General features: G+C 47.8%; 2 protein-coding genes across 2 annotated transcripts in view; both read right to left on the reverse strand.

The window, feature by feature from the left end:
* The window catches only part of SK (small conductance calcium-activated potassium channel), a 35966-nt gene extending 32460 nt beyond the window's left edge, over positions 1-3506 (reverse strand). Inside the window, exons 1-2 of the mRNA XM_066739877.1 lie at positions 3099-3506; positions 2748-2879 (exon numbers count right to left, since the gene is read on the reverse strand). The gene's annotated coding sequence lies outside the window, so the exon portion shown is untranslated. The remainder of the gene's footprint in view (positions 1-2747; positions 2880-3098) is intronic.
* Positions 3507-7078: 3572 nt separating this feature from the next.
* mfr (misfire) lies at positions 7079-14606 on the reverse strand. Its single transcript, XM_066739840.1, has 26 exons — positions 14430-14606; positions 14136-14280; positions 13881-14034; positions 13629-13803; positions 13341-13539; positions 13024-13238; positions 12792-12915; positions 12352-12520; positions 11978-12269; positions 11563-11895; positions 11356-11472; positions 11152-11286; positions 10635-11075; positions 10362-10566; positions 9982-10229; positions 9812-9886; positions 9600-9734; positions 9385-9529; positions 9184-9313; positions 8744-9066; positions 8490-8620; positions 8153-8340; positions 7821-8056; positions 7581-7753; positions 7359-7459; positions 7079-7259 (listed from the first exon to the last, which is right to left on the reverse strand). Exons 1-26 carry the CDS (start codon positions 14604-14606, stop codon positions 7079-7081), a joined length of 4947 nt encoding a protein of 1648 aa, XP_066595937.1.
* Positions 14607-17861: the final 3255 nt, after the last annotated feature.

The following is a 17861-nucleotide window of genomic DNA, read 5'->3' on the forward strand; positions in this document are numbered from 1 at the left end:
GAGAAATAAAAGTAGCAGGCTTAAAATTCAATTGAAACGGAAAAGCTTAATTGCGCGCGCTATAAAAATTGAAATAAGCCTCGTAGTCGTAGCATAAAGTGATAGAGCGCGAGATAAGAAATTCATATATATATAATATATATAAACATAGATAGTATTATGTACCGCGTGGATACATGCATGTATATAGTATATTAGTAGAGAGATAGATGGCGGTATATTTTGGTCTTATCGATCGTCCGCCAGATTGGTTTCTCAATTTCGACCGCGTGTGTGCATTGACATGGTTTCGGTGTGAGTGCTGCCTCGCTGGCCCACGATAGAACGCGACGCTTCTCAAACTCCCCGATGGAAGCTTTATCGCATTCTCTTGGTAGAGAGCGGTACGCGCGAGCGAGAAAAGAAGAAAAATCCTTCCACCCTCGCTACTATACGTACACCTTTATTCCAACGTAATCGCCAGCGCTCGATAATGGAATCAATTCTATCTCATCGCATGAGATTTCTTCTTAAAATCGAGTAAATATATGTATTTGTGCGACTATTCGTATACGAAGAGTGATTTGAAATGTTTGCTCCCTCGTTGGTCTCATCCGAGCCGTGCATGCCTTTCGAATTTTCGCATTAGGCCAAGTGTCTACGTGGCGGTTTTTGGGGGCCATGGCAAGGCACACGAACAATTTTCCCTTTCCATTTTAGCGGAGCAGAGCAGCATTCCAGTATATAATGGATCGTAATAGAGCTTTTTAAAGGCTAAATATTAATACCATTAGGTTTATTATACTATACCTTCCGACCTTTCCAATGGTGAAATAAAAGATAAACAGGGACGATAAGCTTAGCCTGGCGTGTCGCGTCGCGTCGCATCGCATCGCATCGCGTCACTTTAACGTGCTTCGCACCGACACACGGGATACATGCTACGATAAATCTATCGACATTTGAAAATTTGCTTGCACGGCTCGAGAGAGAGAGAGAGAGAGATACGCGACGCGACTCACAAAGGAGAAGATAAAGATTGGATATAATCACACACATACAGCAGGGCTATTTTCTTTTCGCTCTCTTTTCTACAGCTAATAGATGACGCGAGAGGCTCGAGATCGCGAGAGAGACCTCATGGGATTTTCGACAATTTCCCTGTGGTTTCCCGCGCACTCCCCTCGATTATTCCAATATTTCGTCCATTCTTATATCATTAAAAATATAACGGAGCGCAAATTAGTCAGATGGCAAGGGAAATTTTTGCACAATTTTGATGGATACAAGAGGCAGGTGGATGGGTTGGGCGAGGTAACACCACACCGTCACCGACGCGCGCCAATAGCACGATAAGAGGAAAGGGTACGCGCGCTCTCTCTCTCTCTCTCTCTCTCTCTCTATATATATATATATATATATAAGAGAAGCAAAACATATTGGCCTTTCGCGAGTAAAAGTTTGCAAGTTTTGCACATGAGCCAGCCAGGAGAGCTGATTCCGTTATTCAGTTCGCGACCAATCAGCCAAAGAGCAAATTAATTCATTTCAACTCGCACTTTTTCTTTTACTCCTCTTGACTATATCAACGCACACAGTTATTTCATTATATTTCCCAGAGCTCCTCGTCTCTACGCAGAGAGACACACATTTCCCTCGAATAATATAGAGACAGCTGATCGGCTTAAAGAGGAGCATCTTCTTCACCCCAATTACACCCCCCCCCCCCCCCCCCCCCCAATCTCTTCTCCTACAAGAAACCAACTCGAGACTCTTTTGTTCCACGCACGCGATACTTGGTCAATCGCAACTTTTAATCTGCATTTTAATGCAATGAAAAGTTGTAGTTTCCGGAAAAGCGCTCGTGTATACGTGTTCACCTATGAGCGAGTCATGCAATATATATCTTGGCATCTTTTCGCCAAGTACCAAACTTTGTGTATTTCACGAGAGAGAGAGAGAGAGAGAGAGAGAGAGAGAGAAAGCGAGGCATCTGTAGGGAAATACGGCTCATGAATGTTGCAAGCAAATACTCTTTTCGCAGAGCCCGACAAATTTCATCAAATTTCAAAGAAAAAGGGGAAAAAAGTTGAAATGAAAAAAAAGCCTTTATCCATAATCCAGCATAGCCGTCCATCTTCGTTCAAACATGGATATATAAACCTTATATACTATACATAGGCTCTGGTCTAAATTCGGTGCTGAGTGTACCAGTGTAATTCGATAAATTCATTGATTTTCTCGCCCCCCTTTCGGTCAAGATAAATAAAAATATAGACTACTCGTTGAATTTATCTAGCGAACAGTGTCACTACTCTCTTACGATAAACGGTCTCTCCTACACACACAAACGAAATATTAGAATTTACAAGTTTCCGTCCGACACAGCTGAGAAGCCTGCATTGATTCTTAACTCTCTCTCTCTCTCTCTCTCTCGCCATTATTCGTCGAGCCCTCCTTTCTTCTCTAAATCCACTAGGTTGAGTCGACCAGTGTAAACTCACGCGTACCCCCCCATTTTCATTTCTTCTCTCTTGCCGAGAAAATAAATGAAAATGGAGAGTGACCTTCCCCACTTGGCTAATTTTTGTATAACAAACCTTTTTACACAGTGACGAATGAAGAATCTCGCGAGTAGCGAGTACATTGTTTGCTCTTTTCTCTCGGAGAGAGAAAGCTGCGTCTGAATTATCAAGCCGAGTCGCGCTCTCTCGGTATTGCTTCTGAACTCTGGCTTCTCTCTGGGTCGTCGTACATTGAACTCTTACCTCTGCAGCGTCCCTCTGCTCTGCGCTGGCGGCACGTAGCTCGGTTTATCCATCCGCGAGATGATTCTTCTTCCGATGCATCATACATATTCTATGCACATACATATCCTTTGCGCGTGTACTGCCTAATTTCTATGAATTATCTCAGAATGTGTCGAGATTATGGGAGAAGAAAGAATTCTGTGTGTGGGACAGAGGGGGAGGGGGGCAGGAGGGGAGAGGGGGGGGGGGGGTGTAACGAACTTGCGTGTGTCTCGCGCGTGTCTGCGTGTACGTGTACATACTATATGCGCATAGATATATATATATATATATATATATATATATGCTCTCTGACACACATTAACACACCTCACTACACCTCATTCATTTTGCCTCGCCTAGCGTTTATCAGGAGAAATGCTCGCTCACTCTTCTTCCTCCCTATTGCTCTCTTGTATTATTATACCACTGTAGAGCACTGAGAAAAACAAAGAATATAGAGGCCTGTTGCTGTTGCCGTGCAACACTCGCGCGTGTACACTAGCTCATCCTGCTCTTATAATTTCAAGAGACGGATATCTCTCTTTGACGATCCTCTCGTGCGAACTTGTGGATGAATTTAGGAGAGATGGAGGATGGAGGTGGGAAGGAAAAGTAAAGAGGGATCGCACAAAATGCGAGAAGCGAGAGGATTCGAGAGAGTGCGCCGAATGAGAGCAGGTATGAATAAGCGAGAAATTTTGTGCAAAAGAGGGAGGGAGAAAGAGGAGGGGGGGGAGAGAGAGAGAGAAAGAGAGAGAGAGAGAGTGAGAGAGAGAGAGAGAGAGGGAGAGAGAGGAAAAGGCGCGCGTGGTTCGCACGAGCCGACCGACAGAACATACCACGACTGACTAAAATGAGGGTAGAAACGTGGTTGCCGTCGCGACGCCCTCGTGAGTTGTCGGCCGGCATCGGACCGGTTCGCGCCGCGCCGCGTCGTCGTGGTCGTCGTCGTCGTCGTCGTTCCAAGTTCCAACGTTCCGACTCATGGCCAACGCGTCGATGCCCTAGCTCTGCTAGCCAGCACGGAGAGAGTCCATACACAGAACCATACCATCGGGTTGGTTCCCTCTGCCCCGCTTCAACCACTCTTTCCCCCTCTCACCATTACACACACACATATATATATAGCATAAGCTGTACGCCAGAGAGAGAGACACTCGCTCGCCCCTAAGCTTCTCCATACCTCTCTCCTATATCCGAGGTGAACGACGCGCGCTTATTATTTCTCTTCCACACCTCCTCCTCCTTTCTTCTCTTGATCCCGAAATATATTTTTCTTTGTTCGAACAAACAATCGTTCCATCCCTGAAAAATTTCTAGACTTTTGTCGCAAGACCCGGTACAATGTGTCATTTTCCTCACAGAGCTAATGGATGGAGAGATCGATATGGGAAACTCTTTTTCGTGCAAATAAATAGAGGCTTATCTTTTTATATATTCTAGTAAAGGGGATGGTTAGGTGGGGTAATGTATAGTATATTATTGAAAATGATCGAGCGATGCTGTGTAGCATAAAGGTTGATTCAGTACTGCCACGCCACCTTTGTGTCGAAAGAAAAAGGCGCTAGTGTGTTGACTAATCTCTGACCAAGACGAATTAATAAGCTCCTTCTTCAGACGCGTTTCATATACATGATGTGTATATATTCATCGATTGATCGAAGCACTTGGTTTAATTTCAATTTGTCGAGCATTCCACGCTTTACTAATCGACAATCTATTTCTTTTCTCGTCTTTAAGGTCTGGCTAACGTGCGCTTACTCTTTACATATATATATATATATATATATATATATTATTGTGAGAAAAGCTTGATTTTATTTAATTTTCTTGAATGCACAGAAATGTTGCATTATGTGCATGGGAGGAATATGACGGCGTAGAATGACGTACTGATAATTGGAAAATCAGGCTATATCAACGTGACCAATGGTGAAAGTTGAAAGTAAGTAAGCGATGCAAGGACGATCGCGCGCGGTCGTATCGATGAATCATTTACGGAAGGATCGACGACGAGTGATGAGCGCACTTACCGAGCGCGTGCTGCGCGGCATCCAACCTTTTTCTCCTTGGATCATCTTTATAATTATCGAGGGCGCTGCGCGTTACGCGCCAAGAACGCATCCGTTTCATAGAGCCAAAGCGTATAGAAGAATTTTCCATTGTAAAGGAAGCTTTGTACAATAATGATCCATTGCTATATAATAGTAATTAATACTGTGCATAAATAACGCGTTAGAGAGCGCTCGTAAAATATGTATTTGCCGTGTTCGAGGGGAGGATATCCGATTGTACATCTAAAATCAGTCTAGGAAATCATATTCTATCCCTAAGGAGGAATCTAAATTGAAAATACATAGTTGATTGCATTTTATCGACTAGTCCGTTGTTATGGTAGCGCGAGCTATGCTTTAACTGGTAATTCGTGACTCTCCTAGCATACCAGGAGGAGAGTTTAGGTTGTGAACGAGCGCGACATACGCGCGGCTCGAGAGCTCACGAATATTGCGGATGGATCCCATTCTCTCTTTGCCTCCGTGAAAATCATCCAACGAGGCAAGATGTTTCGTGCAACGCGGGGAGCGCGGAGCACAGGCCACGTATACGAGCAAAATTCCTTCTGTGTCGAAGAGAACGATTGGAAGAACGCGCGCGGCGTGTGTATGCACGCGGGACCTGCTAACTAACGATTCCTTCGAGCATACCGAAGAAATTCTCACTATATTCGTCAAAAGAAATATGGCAAAGAAAATGTCAAGCTGCGAAGCGGGCAGGCAGTGACATTATCCGGACTATAAATTAGCTAGAACGTTTTATCGACCAGTAGCCACGAACGATCCTGTCCCATTCGTGCCGTGCAGCGCCGCGCGCGCCTCGAGGCTCGCGATTCTCACGGAACAGTGGCATCAATTTCATTCGGACGACCCCGCACCAGCCGACAAAACCCTTGTGATACTTTACGTATACACAAACATACGCGCGCGCGCGCGCGCCCGTGTTTGTGTGTGTACTCTATGTAGATTTGTACAAATGACCGAAAATCTTTCGACTTTCAAAGGAGGAAACTGCGCGACGACGATATTAAACTGGTAGTGTGCATTGGTGTGTGTATAGACGGCATGCACGCGTACATGTATACATACTGGCAGTGCTGGCTGGCTTGGTCGTCATGACGACTCAGTGTCAAAAATATACATGTGTATATCGCGTACTTGGCGCTCGATGACACATTTGATCGGCCCCTGCACACCTCGTTAATATTATCAAACAATCGATCCCCCCTCCACGCATTTCTTACTGGCCGGACCATTCCTCGCGACTTTTTTTCCAATAATTCCATTAGCCCGGAATGTCCTCGAGAGCCTATCTAGATCCAGAGATGCTCGGACTGGGTGAATCATGCACTACGATCTATTTTGGTGATCTATTCGATATAGCTCGGAAAGGCTCTCGCGTTAATTCACCTTGCGCACAACTTCTCATCTATTTTCGTATATTCGATTTTACGCTAGTCCACTTCTTACGCCGAGCAATGCGCTAATGCACTTGATACTTCACGTGCTCCCTACATCCTACCTTTATACCAAATTGCTTTCCACAGTCTTGTTTGGCCGCCAGGTTACTTCACTCGCGTGTCTTATCTCAATTAGCATCTGTACCGCAGTGCACCGACCCTGTTCTCATTTTACGACCGTGTGTTATACAATGTTGTAAAAAGGGAGAGGTATGGATATATGTGCCGCGCAGGAATAGAGTGGGGCCCGGCTGGCGACGACTCAATGAAATCTGTCGAATAAAACGAAAATTACGTACCTATTGATCCTACAGTTGCGTCACTGTTACTGCCATCCTTCTTCTCGCGTCTCGCGTCACGCCTCGAGTGGCACGCGCCACGGCGACTGCGATCTATATACACATTTCCTCAGAATGGACACTCGTGCACGTTTCACTCGAAGAATGTACTATTTTTTGGTTCTCTACGTTTCTTTTTTATTACTACCATACATCGACAAGTCCGTGACATTGAATCGAGCATACGAGGGACGTTGGTGGAAATACGGCGAGGGAACGGAAGAGAGGGGGGTGGGGAGATATTGTAGTTGAATGAATGCTGCATGGCGAATAAAAGGAAAATTACGTATACCTATCGATCCTACGGTTGCGTCACGGTGTTACGCGACTACCTCTCCTTCGCATCACCAAAATCTCCCTACACTCGTGCTCGCATTCTCGAATCAACGATATCGCGCGCTTTGCAGAGACTGCACGTTTATTTTATTGCTCGTCGCGGTGTCCGTGACATTGAATCAAGCGCCCAGGAGACGTTTCACCAGATATCCTGGGAACGCGTATAACCCGCAGAAAACCAGTAAAGCAAACAGGGAGCAAGCGCTGCAAAATATTATTCTCCATCTGTATTGGCGGCATACCACGAAGCAACATGCTTTCCAGGGATTGCGAAACCAGGAGAACGAAGTATCCGGTCGTCTATAAATATTCATATGCCAGTATGTTATTTAGATTATTCTCGCATTCTCGCATTGGCTCGGTAATTAAGTATACTATATACTGTGCGATAGGGGAGACCTTGGATCCGGTAAACCATGCGGAGCATCTCTGCCCTTGCCCATGGGATTTTCGTCTGCCTCCGCTGCTGGTACCACTGACAGCTCTAATTCCACCTTACCCTAAAACAAACGCGTTTCAATTTATCATCGTTACGCAAATTGCTCGCAACTATCTTGACGAAACAAAACAAAAGAGACAAACGGATAAAGAAAATAAAAACAAATCTCTGCTGTGCTTTACCGCCTGAATGTCACGCCCGTCGTTCGTTCTTCGAAGAAACGGCCACCAAGCTTTGGCATGGCCAATCTTGAATAAATCAAGCTTGGGTGACTTGTCATCCAGCAACTTGAGCGTACAATTTCTAGGACTCGAGCTACCCCTTGGCATCCTCGATAGATCCATAGTCAATGCTCCTGTTAGAGAGAGAGAGAGAAACTGTTGTTCCATGAAAAAAAGAACCCTCTAATTCCAACTTCGTACCTAGAAAATCATCCCGAGAGAAATGATCGCTGTCCCAGACTTGCAGATACAGATTACAGGGAAATTTCTCTTCCGTCTCACTTCTTGCCAAAAGGGAAATCTTTCTACGGACTATCATGGCGCGCTCTCCCTTCGAGTAACTAATGCGAAAGACAAATCTCCAGTTGAAGTTACCTTCGCCAGTCAGCGAGTTATAATGAATGTCCGTCCTCTGACAGTCTTCGCGCAATATCCATCTATATCGTCGTTAGTTCGCTCATTGAAATCTCAAGAAATTTATGGTACGAGAAATATGTGCAGGAAAATCAACGCGCGCGCGAGTTTTATTATACCCTTTTACATAAATGTCCGAACACTTGTCCCCAGTGAGAAATTGACTCTCGACGAGCGGTACGCTCTCGGTGTTCCAAACGATTACCCGAATCTCATATTCTTCCGGTGACTGAGGCGTGATATCAACGGCCGCTTTTATAGGCATTTGTCCAATTTGAAAAATGTCGATCCATAACTCCAATTTACCCTGGGGATTATCGTTTCACGGGCGTTATACATTTATATATATATACATATATATACATATATACACATACATGTACCACAAGAGAGCGAAGATTTTGGTGAGTACGAAGCTGTGCGGGGTATATGTATACCATACGCAAGCGAGCTAACCTGTTCCAAGCCCGGCCTTCTACGATTGAACAGCGGCCTTCTTTCAACGTGCTCCGGCACCAAAGCACAGCCGCAAATGGGAAAATCTTGCCATCGATGAAGCACGCTCAAAGCCATGTTTTCCGAATCCTCTGCAAATTGGGAAATGATTTTTGCTCGTTCGTTGCACTAAATTATGTTTTTCTGTTTGTGTGTGTGTGTGTGTGTGTGTGTGTGTGTGTGGTAGAGGGAAAAAACACGGCAAGGTTACCTACCAATCGATCCACTTGCTTCAATGGGGAATTTACATTTGCCAATTTGAACAGATTTCCGGCTATATTCCGGCATAGGTAGGTTATTTCTTCTGCAGAGACGATTGAGTATCTGCCTAGGCTTTTCATAGTCCCTCCATGCATCGTAGCCAGTGCTTCTGTAAATTTTCGCCAAGCCACAGTGAGCCCTGTGACCGCTATAAAATCGATTCTCTATATCGATCTGCGTTTCGCCAATTAGATCGTCCGACGTGGTCGAATCGTAATCCCAAACTTGAACTGTCAGCAGATAGTCCTGCGGAAAGGTCGCCTCCATTTGGAAGAGCCTGAGAGTGGTTAGAGAAAATAGGTTGTTGGAAGGAGAGGGTCCTTTGCGGGCCACGAAGAATAAAATGAAAGAAAAGAAGAAGAAAGGAAATGTTTGTGTGTGGAAAAAATTGTACCTTCCAAAGGTTGGATTCAGTTGATTGGGTATGTAATTCTTCTTATCACTGATTACCCGCTTGCCAATTTTAATGCAGAGGTATGGATCGGATTTGCCGCTCAACGGATCACTCGGATGTAGATTAATGCCTGATCGAGCAGAGCAAGGATCGTTGGAAAAAATTTATTCCGAATAAGATATTCGACCGTCATCGATTTACCTTTAACAACGTAAAGCCTTACGAGAAGCTTAATCGGCTCTTGAGAGGGATAGTCGGTGCACAAACCGTTAGCCGCGTCCTTGCCGCTGCTTGTTTTACAAGGGGATTTGTCGACGCGAGGCCAACGATAAATGGAAATGTGACCCTGGTACAGCCATCTAGCGTCAGATCAATTCAATCCTTTCAAAAACGTGGAACAATCGCAAATTCTTTACTTTGAAAATTCCGGCAAGATTATCCAACTCGTAACGAGGCTTCCTCGTTTCTTTGCCGCGCCATAGGTGAAAGCTGCTCAATCGATCTTGAAACTCTCGGAACTGGGGCTGCACCTCCAACTCCGCAGCGTAGATCTACCTTACAACGGTTCTGTGATCGGATCGGCGGCTCTCGTATCTCCGCTATTACGTAATACGTGCTGTACACGTACCTCGAAGGTTGTCACTCGATCGCAACGTCGTCCAAACTTGGACGCCTCTTTCTCGTCTCCCTTCCTCCTTGACTCCTACCCGCGAGTGTGTATATATACAAGCTTTTAACACAGCATATGTACCAGCAATGATTCAAGCGCATCGCTTAAGAAGAAGGGGAGAAGCGTACCTCTACCGAAGCGAAATATCTGCTCCACCAATCGAGATTTTCCTCGCGAATATCGAAAGATTGGTCGATTCGTCGCGTGTCTCTGTCTCGTGGCTGCTGATGAGACGACGCGGAGAATGCTAGAAACCTTCCAGCAACGCGTATAGCCCTTGATAAAGCAGAATCGGTCCAGCCCTCGCCTCGTGAAAGCTCATCGCCATCGCCATCGCCAGTCGCGAGAGGAATGTCATAATCCCGATGTGGGTCGGCTGAAGAGAATTCGAAAGGTCCGATTGGATGGGAGAGAGAGAGAGAGAGAGAGAGAGAGAGAGAGAGAGAGAGAGAGAGAGAGAGAGAGAGAGAGAGAGAGAGAGGATGGAACTTTCATGCGAAACAATTACTGGCGAATTTAATGGTTTGCGACTCGCCTCCCGCCCTCGGCCCGAGTATCGTCGACCGATAATCCCGCTCCGTTATCAATTGCTCGAGGAATACTTTTGCACTGGGTATCACGCAGACACCGGCGTACTTGAAGCAACCGAATCCTCTGGCGTCGTAAGCTTTGATAGTGACGGGAGGCAGATAGATATCCTCGTCCGGCATGTTCTACGAGAAAAAATCATTGATATATAATAATTGTCTGGATGAATTGCACGATCGACCTTTATCGTTACCAGATCTATCAGGATATGAGATTTTGTGAAATTCGACAATTTCCTCGCGTTACGGAGAATCTCTGACTTTATTCGCATCCCGGAGCAGCCGACGATGATCGTTGGTCTGCGAACCGGTATGCAATTGATCCTCGCCATGTCTCGAACGCCCCAGAATACTACCTCGAGCCTGTAACTCGACATCGCAGGCCTTACATCGGCCGGGATGCCGTAGACCCTGTCATTGGCCATTGTCGATTGGATCGGAACGTTTGCTATATCGTCGCTGTCGATCCGAATCTCGATGAGCTCGAAAGCAGCCAGGACGGATCCATCGCGATCTCCCTGCGACTCGAACTCGTACCAGGAGAGTTTCGGTGGAAAATCCGGGGGCGCGTAGGTCTCTTTCAGCAGTTTAACCAGCGGCACCACTACGCATCTTCCGCAAAGCTCGTCGGTACCCTTCTTTGGCGAGGAAAGAAGGTTGAATTTAGAGAGGAGGTCCCCCTCGATTTACGTCGACTGTGTTGGTGCTCACGAAAAGATCCCGATCGAACGCTCGTAGGATTGCTTTGGGTGGCGAACGTTTCAGGTACTCGTCCGTACCGTAGAGTCGAAGTGGAGGGAACACCAAGGTCTGGTCCCACGACGGATCAAGGCTCTGTCTCGCGACCTGCAACAATTGAAACTTGCCATTTTACCGCTATAGGCGATGAATAATTTTCTTGGCCCTGACGCTTACTTTGGTCGAGCAGGTATAATCACCGAACTCTACTTGTAAAAAGGGATCCATGAGGCCGGAGGAGTCCATACCAGGGTCGAAACGGCCTTGAAATATATGCGCCCGCAGTTGAAACATCTTGATCGATTGGAGAAATTGAAAGCATTATTGGCAAATGAGATTGCAGCGATGCACGTATATGTATATATATATGATGGGTAAACCCACGGAGGATTGCAGATACTGTATGTATGGCGGAAAGGAGTCCGTGTCGATCGTACTATCGTCCGTGAGGTAACCTGGCGGGACAGCGCTCCAGCAAGCGGGAGCAAATCTTGCATTTCCCAGCCAGGGGAAGAGCTCGATTCTGCACGGATCATGGTCGGAGGTGGTTCGATCGACGAGACTCTTGGCAAAGACGCTGATCGTTCTCCCGCAGTACCTTCCCGACTGCTCGGCCTCCTCCGAATAAATGATATCCTCGGCCGGTAGCCTTATATAAGCCACGGATTTGGAGTCGACGATGATCCACAAAAATATGTCAGGTAGAGCGTGCTGCGGCTGAAAGCTTTCTACCGTTAGCCGAAGAAAGGAAGGAAGGGTAGCTGGGGAGAAATATATTCCGAGTATCTCGCAAACTCACGTCCTTTCGCAGAGCCTCGATTTTTCTTAAATATCGATACGCGTGCAGCATCGCTATTTTCACGCGATCGTTATTCGACAATTCTCCATTGATATTGATCTCTCGCAAAACTTGCTCGATCCTCTTGCGGCAGATGTTGACTCGATGTCGGTCCAATTTCGTCGTGGCAGCACCCTCTTGGTCCAATCGAGCCGTCTCCAAAGCGCCCAGGTACTCGACGCAATAGATTCTCAGCGTACGAATGATCTCGTTATGAGTTTTGTAAGCATCCGAGTGACCCAGCGCCACGAGGCTCCCCAGTCCGGCGAGTTTCTCCCTCTAGAAATTCAAGCTCGATGGCGTTTCATGCGTCGCGCGTGTCGGGTTAAATATGCTTGAAAGATTCACCGACGAGATAGCGAAAGATGCGTGACAAAAGATTGCTATTGTACATTCTCCAATTGTGATTCGGCCAACGGGACTTGACGCACAAGCAAGGCTTCCTCGATCCAACGCGAGGAGCATCATCGAGACTCCCATCGGGGGCTACGTCGCAGTGGCCCACTGTTTAATTCCCATCGAATTGCGTTAATGAATCGTCGCGCTGTATCTCTGACTGTTGGAGGTGGGGTGGTGTCGTTGGGAGGGAACACACGAGAGAGAGAGAGAGAGAGAGAGAGAGAGAGAGAGAGAGAGAGAGAGAGAGAATGTGTCGCTTTTCGACCCGGGCTGGGTGAAACTGCACTGCAGTTGCGCGAGACACACCGAGTATCCTTTACTCGAGAGAGGGACGGACGGACGGACGATTTGAAAATATTCGCTCTCTCGTCTCTACCTGTATTTCCCATGGAGGCCTCGAAGCTCATCGATTTCGAGCCTACTCGACGGTAACGATCCAGGCTGCACACTTGGTAGAGAATAGCGACGAAGATATATTCCTCCTTCTTCCACAAGGTTTTCTATAAACCAAATGAAAGAGTGATTTAAGGTATGACACACTGTATAGACAGAGTGCAGGGGATATAAGAGAGGGCATCGCGTATAGGATAATTACCATCGGAGCCTACCTCGTCGATCGGAATTGCTTCCTCCACTCGGACTTTGCGTCCGGCATTAGCATCGGGTGGTTCGATCTCGGTATTCAACGAGAGGAGAATCCTTCCATGGTAAAAAGGTGGCAAGGACGATCCCGATTGATCGGCCAAGCAGTTGCTGCTACGCTTCTTCCAAGTATCCTCGGCGTAAAAATGTAGGAAGGATGGACCGTAGGTCGGTAAAAATCCTGTCGGATAAAACATATTGTAGGGGCTACACGGGAAAGAGAAGAGCTGGTAAAATGCTCGAATGTGCATGGAACTATATATATATATATATATGTATCAACCGTAGTCTCCTCCTGGCGATATTGTCAAAAGGTCGATCGCGTGACTGGCGATGACGCTGCTGCTCCTCTTCTCACAGCCTCCATTCTTTCGCTTCAAGCTGATTCCTATTCTGTGGCAAAAGGGCGGAAATGCGTCTTGGAATATTAATCTCTGGTTGAATCGAGGTGCGCAGAGATGCCAGCTTTTCCTCGTCTTGGCCTGAGGAGAAAAATTCCAATTGGATTGTTGTGGCGCATGCATGCACGAACGACTCGCAATAGAGAGAGAGAGAGAGAGAGAGAGAGAACCTTGATTCCGGCGAAGGTTATCTGCGCGTAGAAGCAATTGACACGGGCGGAATCCGTCCCGTTGGAAGAGGAGGCCATCTCCGCCAAGTCCTCGCCGTGGTACACGGTAAATATATAACTGGCACGTTCTCCGATCGATGATAGTTTCTCAGCGCCGATCGGTAATAGCAGATTCCTGCAGGGACAGAAAGGTAAGGTAGGTTAGAATATGGAGGAGCATCTTCTCTCTCTCTCTCTCTCTCTCTCGCATACTCCTCGATAACATCCGCCCCGCCAGTTTCCGCCTTTATCCTCATCCTCTCGCCTCTCACATTGGCAATAATGTTGCATTTCACGTAGCCCTTGGACAAGACTCTCGCGTCTCCTGGATCGGTCAACATGGCCCACTTGTGATAATACTGCCGGTCTGTCGTGCATCTCCGTGGAATATTAATATAAAGGGTCGCGCGGCCGGGGAACAGAAGCGCGGAAAGAAATCTCCTACTTTTCGTACAATCATCGCTTTACCTGGCTGATACCAAACATTCGACATCTCGAACAAGGCGCTGCCGTAAAACTTGAAGCGTCCGGGAAAGCTTCTCGTATAAACGGCTATCGTTATCTCCGTAGCGAGAAACTCTTCGAGGGTGCAGCTCAGGTCGAAAACAAAGTACTAGGAAGGAAGGAAGGGTATTATATACGTGTGGGGTGATGGCAGGCGATGCGGGCCTGTCTCTCTCTCTCTCTCTCTCTCTCTCTCTCTCTCTCTCTCTCTCTCTCTCTCTCTCGACCACTGCCAAAAAAAGAAGAAAAATGTTAAACCTCGTTGTAAAGAGGGCAGTCGGTCCTCTCCCGAACCGACGTTCTTCTCTTCCGATCGCCCACTTTTACAAGGACCATTGGATTGATATTCTGCTGCAAGTGCCTCGCCTCGAGAACGGTAACGCATACTTGATAAGAGCGGATACAGCCGTTCCTCGGCTTTCTATGAAAAGTCATCTCGATGATTCGCCGTCGTCGTATCGTATCCGCACTGCTCGGAGACACTCGGATCGAGCGAGAGAATCGAGGAGGGAAAACAAAAAAGCTCGTTGATCCTCCTGTATGGTTATGTTGGTAAAAAACACACCGCCAGTCAGCCCCCACCACCCCACACATCCACAATCGATATATCCACATGCACCAGCCAGCAGTCAGCACTACCACACATTGAGCGTGGCGCGGCGCGGCGCGACGCGCTCGCGAATCTGCATTACCGACGGTCGCTAATCGTATTCCAATTTCCCCCGACACAACAACCACCCTCTCTCTCTCTCTCTCTGTAGCGCGCGCCGCGTATACAATATACTAGACTTTATTGAGCAACGCTTCTGTGAACCGCACAGGAGAGAGAATAGAATTTCGGTATAGGAGAAAGGTGAGCCTCCATCAAGGTGGCAGCGATCGATACGCGAGTACATTCCCTCTCTCGATCTGTTAGCGCTTTATATCGTACATCATTTATTGTTATTTTCCTGTTAGAGGTAGTCGCCGTGGAAGCGTGAAATTGGGGTCGTCCGTCGACGTCGAATTGGAATTGGTCGAGAGGCAAACGTCCGATGCAAATGCGCGTTTCACACGTCAATCCCTGGCTATATAGGAGCTGTCACTAAAATGTAAACACAGGCGATTGTATAGAGCGCGCGCGCGCGCGCGCGCGAGCAAGCAAAAGAAAAATATCTGATGCAGCCATCACAGCCACGAGCCATGTTCCCGTTTCCCGATGGATCGACTTTGGTCTCTCGTCTATCGCCAATGAGACTCCTCGCGAGCAGCGTTATTATCATCGTATACATCGACGATGGATAGAAAATATAGAAAACGCTTGACGGACGTGACGAAATAAATGCATGGAGCGAACGTATCGATGGGTCGTTTATCGCGGCACGTGACTCATTTGCAAGGAATAACGATCATTGACACGTTTCTGGGGATAAAAATGTTAAATTGGTCGAGCGACAACGGGGTATCCGCGCGCTGTGAGAGTAGCTATATCGTATATCGGAGTGTACGACGCGAGTGAGGAAGCGTGGGCTCCGCGAGGAGCGACAGGGGTTAGTAAGAAGAGAGGCAGGGAGAGAGTAGCGGCTTTCGTCGGTGCCAAGTTAAAACCCTCTGGGGCTGGTCGGCGCATCTGTATAGCGAGGTAGGCATGCACGCGCGAGTAGAGGGAACGCGTGCATGCATGGCTCTCTTCAGCGGGGGTCCGGCCGGCGTTGGCCTCGGGGAGAGCCACTCGGGGGTGGTACGTCTCTCTCTCTCTCTCTCTCTCTCGTTACGCTGCTCTCGGCGCGCGAGGGCCAAGGGAGCCCCCCGGCCTTTGAAAGGGTCGCGTGGCCCGACGACTCCCCCTCGAGGCGAGCCCAGCCGAGCCAAGCCGATATCGTATTTGTACAACACGCACTTGGCAAGTACATCCATTATTGCAATCCGTTTGTTTGTGTGTTTTTACGCGCTCTTTGTAGAGCGATACCGTGCACCTATTAAGTCGACCGAGGGAGTATCCTCCACTGTGCACCGCGCGCCTAAAAATTTTCGCACACTCGCGCTGCGAGACTGCCAGCCAGACTATATATACTCTATAGGATCAGCACCAGTGGTGCGTGTGCGTGCCGCTTTGGAAAAGGCAGCGGGCTATTGTTCGATCGGAGAAACAATGCGAGTTGGACTCGCGCCGGAGAATAATCTCAGCGTACATATATCCTGTGTGAGTATATACATGGTTGGTATTGGTGCGTGCGCTGGTTCGAGACGCCAAGTTGACGGGCGTGTCCGAAAGAATAGGTGGTGTTTCCAGGAGGGCCGCGCGCGTCATCGGGAGGAGCTGATGGACCTTCCTCCCCTCCCGCCTCTTTTGCCATAATAGCAGAGAGAAATATACGCGGGTATGCGTATATAGACCGAATTTCGACTCGGGGAGACAGAGTGGCAGAGAGAGAGAGAGAGAGAGAGAGCGGCAACGGCAGCGGCTTCGTTAAAGTGAATTTTTCTCAGGTATTCCGTAAGGTTATAAGGTTTCTACGAAGAAACGTTATTATTGGATGTTCCAACCGAAAGCGAAATCGTGTTCGTCGAAGCGGCCTTAATGAAGGTACACATTCTTCGTTTGCCCTCTGATCAAGATATCTCCGTATAAATTGAATGCTTTTCACCGAAGCTCAATCAAGCTGTGGGGGTACGGTAGTTGGAAAAATACTAGGATCTCGATTAGAGTTGCTGCCTGTCCGATCTCCGGACTCGCTCTGGACTCTCGAGTCCGAGCAGCGCGGCAGCGGCACCAGAGATGTTACGTATATACATACGTGCATGCGAGGCCTACCTCGTCGCAGCAGCTGCCGCCACACAGAAAGACAGAGAGAGAGAGAGAGAGAGAGAGAGAGAGAGAGAGAGAGAGAGGAGAGCGACGATGGAATGACGAGTCGCGTGTGTAATCGGCCTAAGCACGCAAATTAAACTGTCTCTCGGAACTGGGCCGAGGTGCATATACATACGTATATATATATATATATATACCTTCTTTCTTTTATACCGTCCCACTGACCCTATTTCTTTGACGGTGCGCGTATATGCGTGCGAAAAGAGAAACGCTGCTACCGTCGCGTTCTCTCTCTCTCTCTCTCTCTAAATAGATAGATATATAGTCAAAGAAAGAAGGAAGGAAAGGAAGAAAAAAAATAGGGATGCACCTGGGATAGATGCGTGCGTATATACGTGTACCGTCCGGACGTGGATGGAGCAAACGAGTGTGCGTGCGTGAGACGCGCAGGGGGAAAGAGAGGATGAAACTCGTTTTCGTTTTCGTCGCTAATTAGACTCGTTAACCGAGTCTCTGGCGTAGGCCCATAATCGGGAGAGACTCTCGCGCGGCTGCGAACGGCGGGCACCGAGGCTCCGGCCTCGAGGAGCTAGTTGCTTCTCGTCGCCCAGTCCTCCAGGATGCGCGCGTTCGTTGCACGCTCTTCGTCTCCTTGGCAAGAATTCTTCGTCATGCTGCGGACGGACGGACGTGCACTCGGCTGGCTGGCAGAGTCGCTTCCCGTATCGCGCACGTCTCCAACTTGAAAAGTGTTTAACGTTTTTCTGCACGTCCGTCGCGCGCGGAGGAGTATCGAAAAATATCTCACCTTGCTTCGCATCTTATCCCATGCACCCTCTCGCCTCTCTTCGCTTCCTTCACGATCGAGGCAATCGCTGGCAGCTGCTGGCGCAGGCGGC

The sequence above is a fragment of the Prorops nasuta genome, unplaced genomic scaffold (assembly GCF_024137725.1).
Source record: "Prorops nasuta isolate Cenicafe-Biocafe unplaced genomic scaffold, Cenicafe_Pnas_1.2 PNAS00021, whole genome shotgun sequence".
NCBI lineage: Eukaryota > Metazoa > Arthropoda > Insecta > Hymenoptera > Bethylidae > Prorops > Prorops nasuta.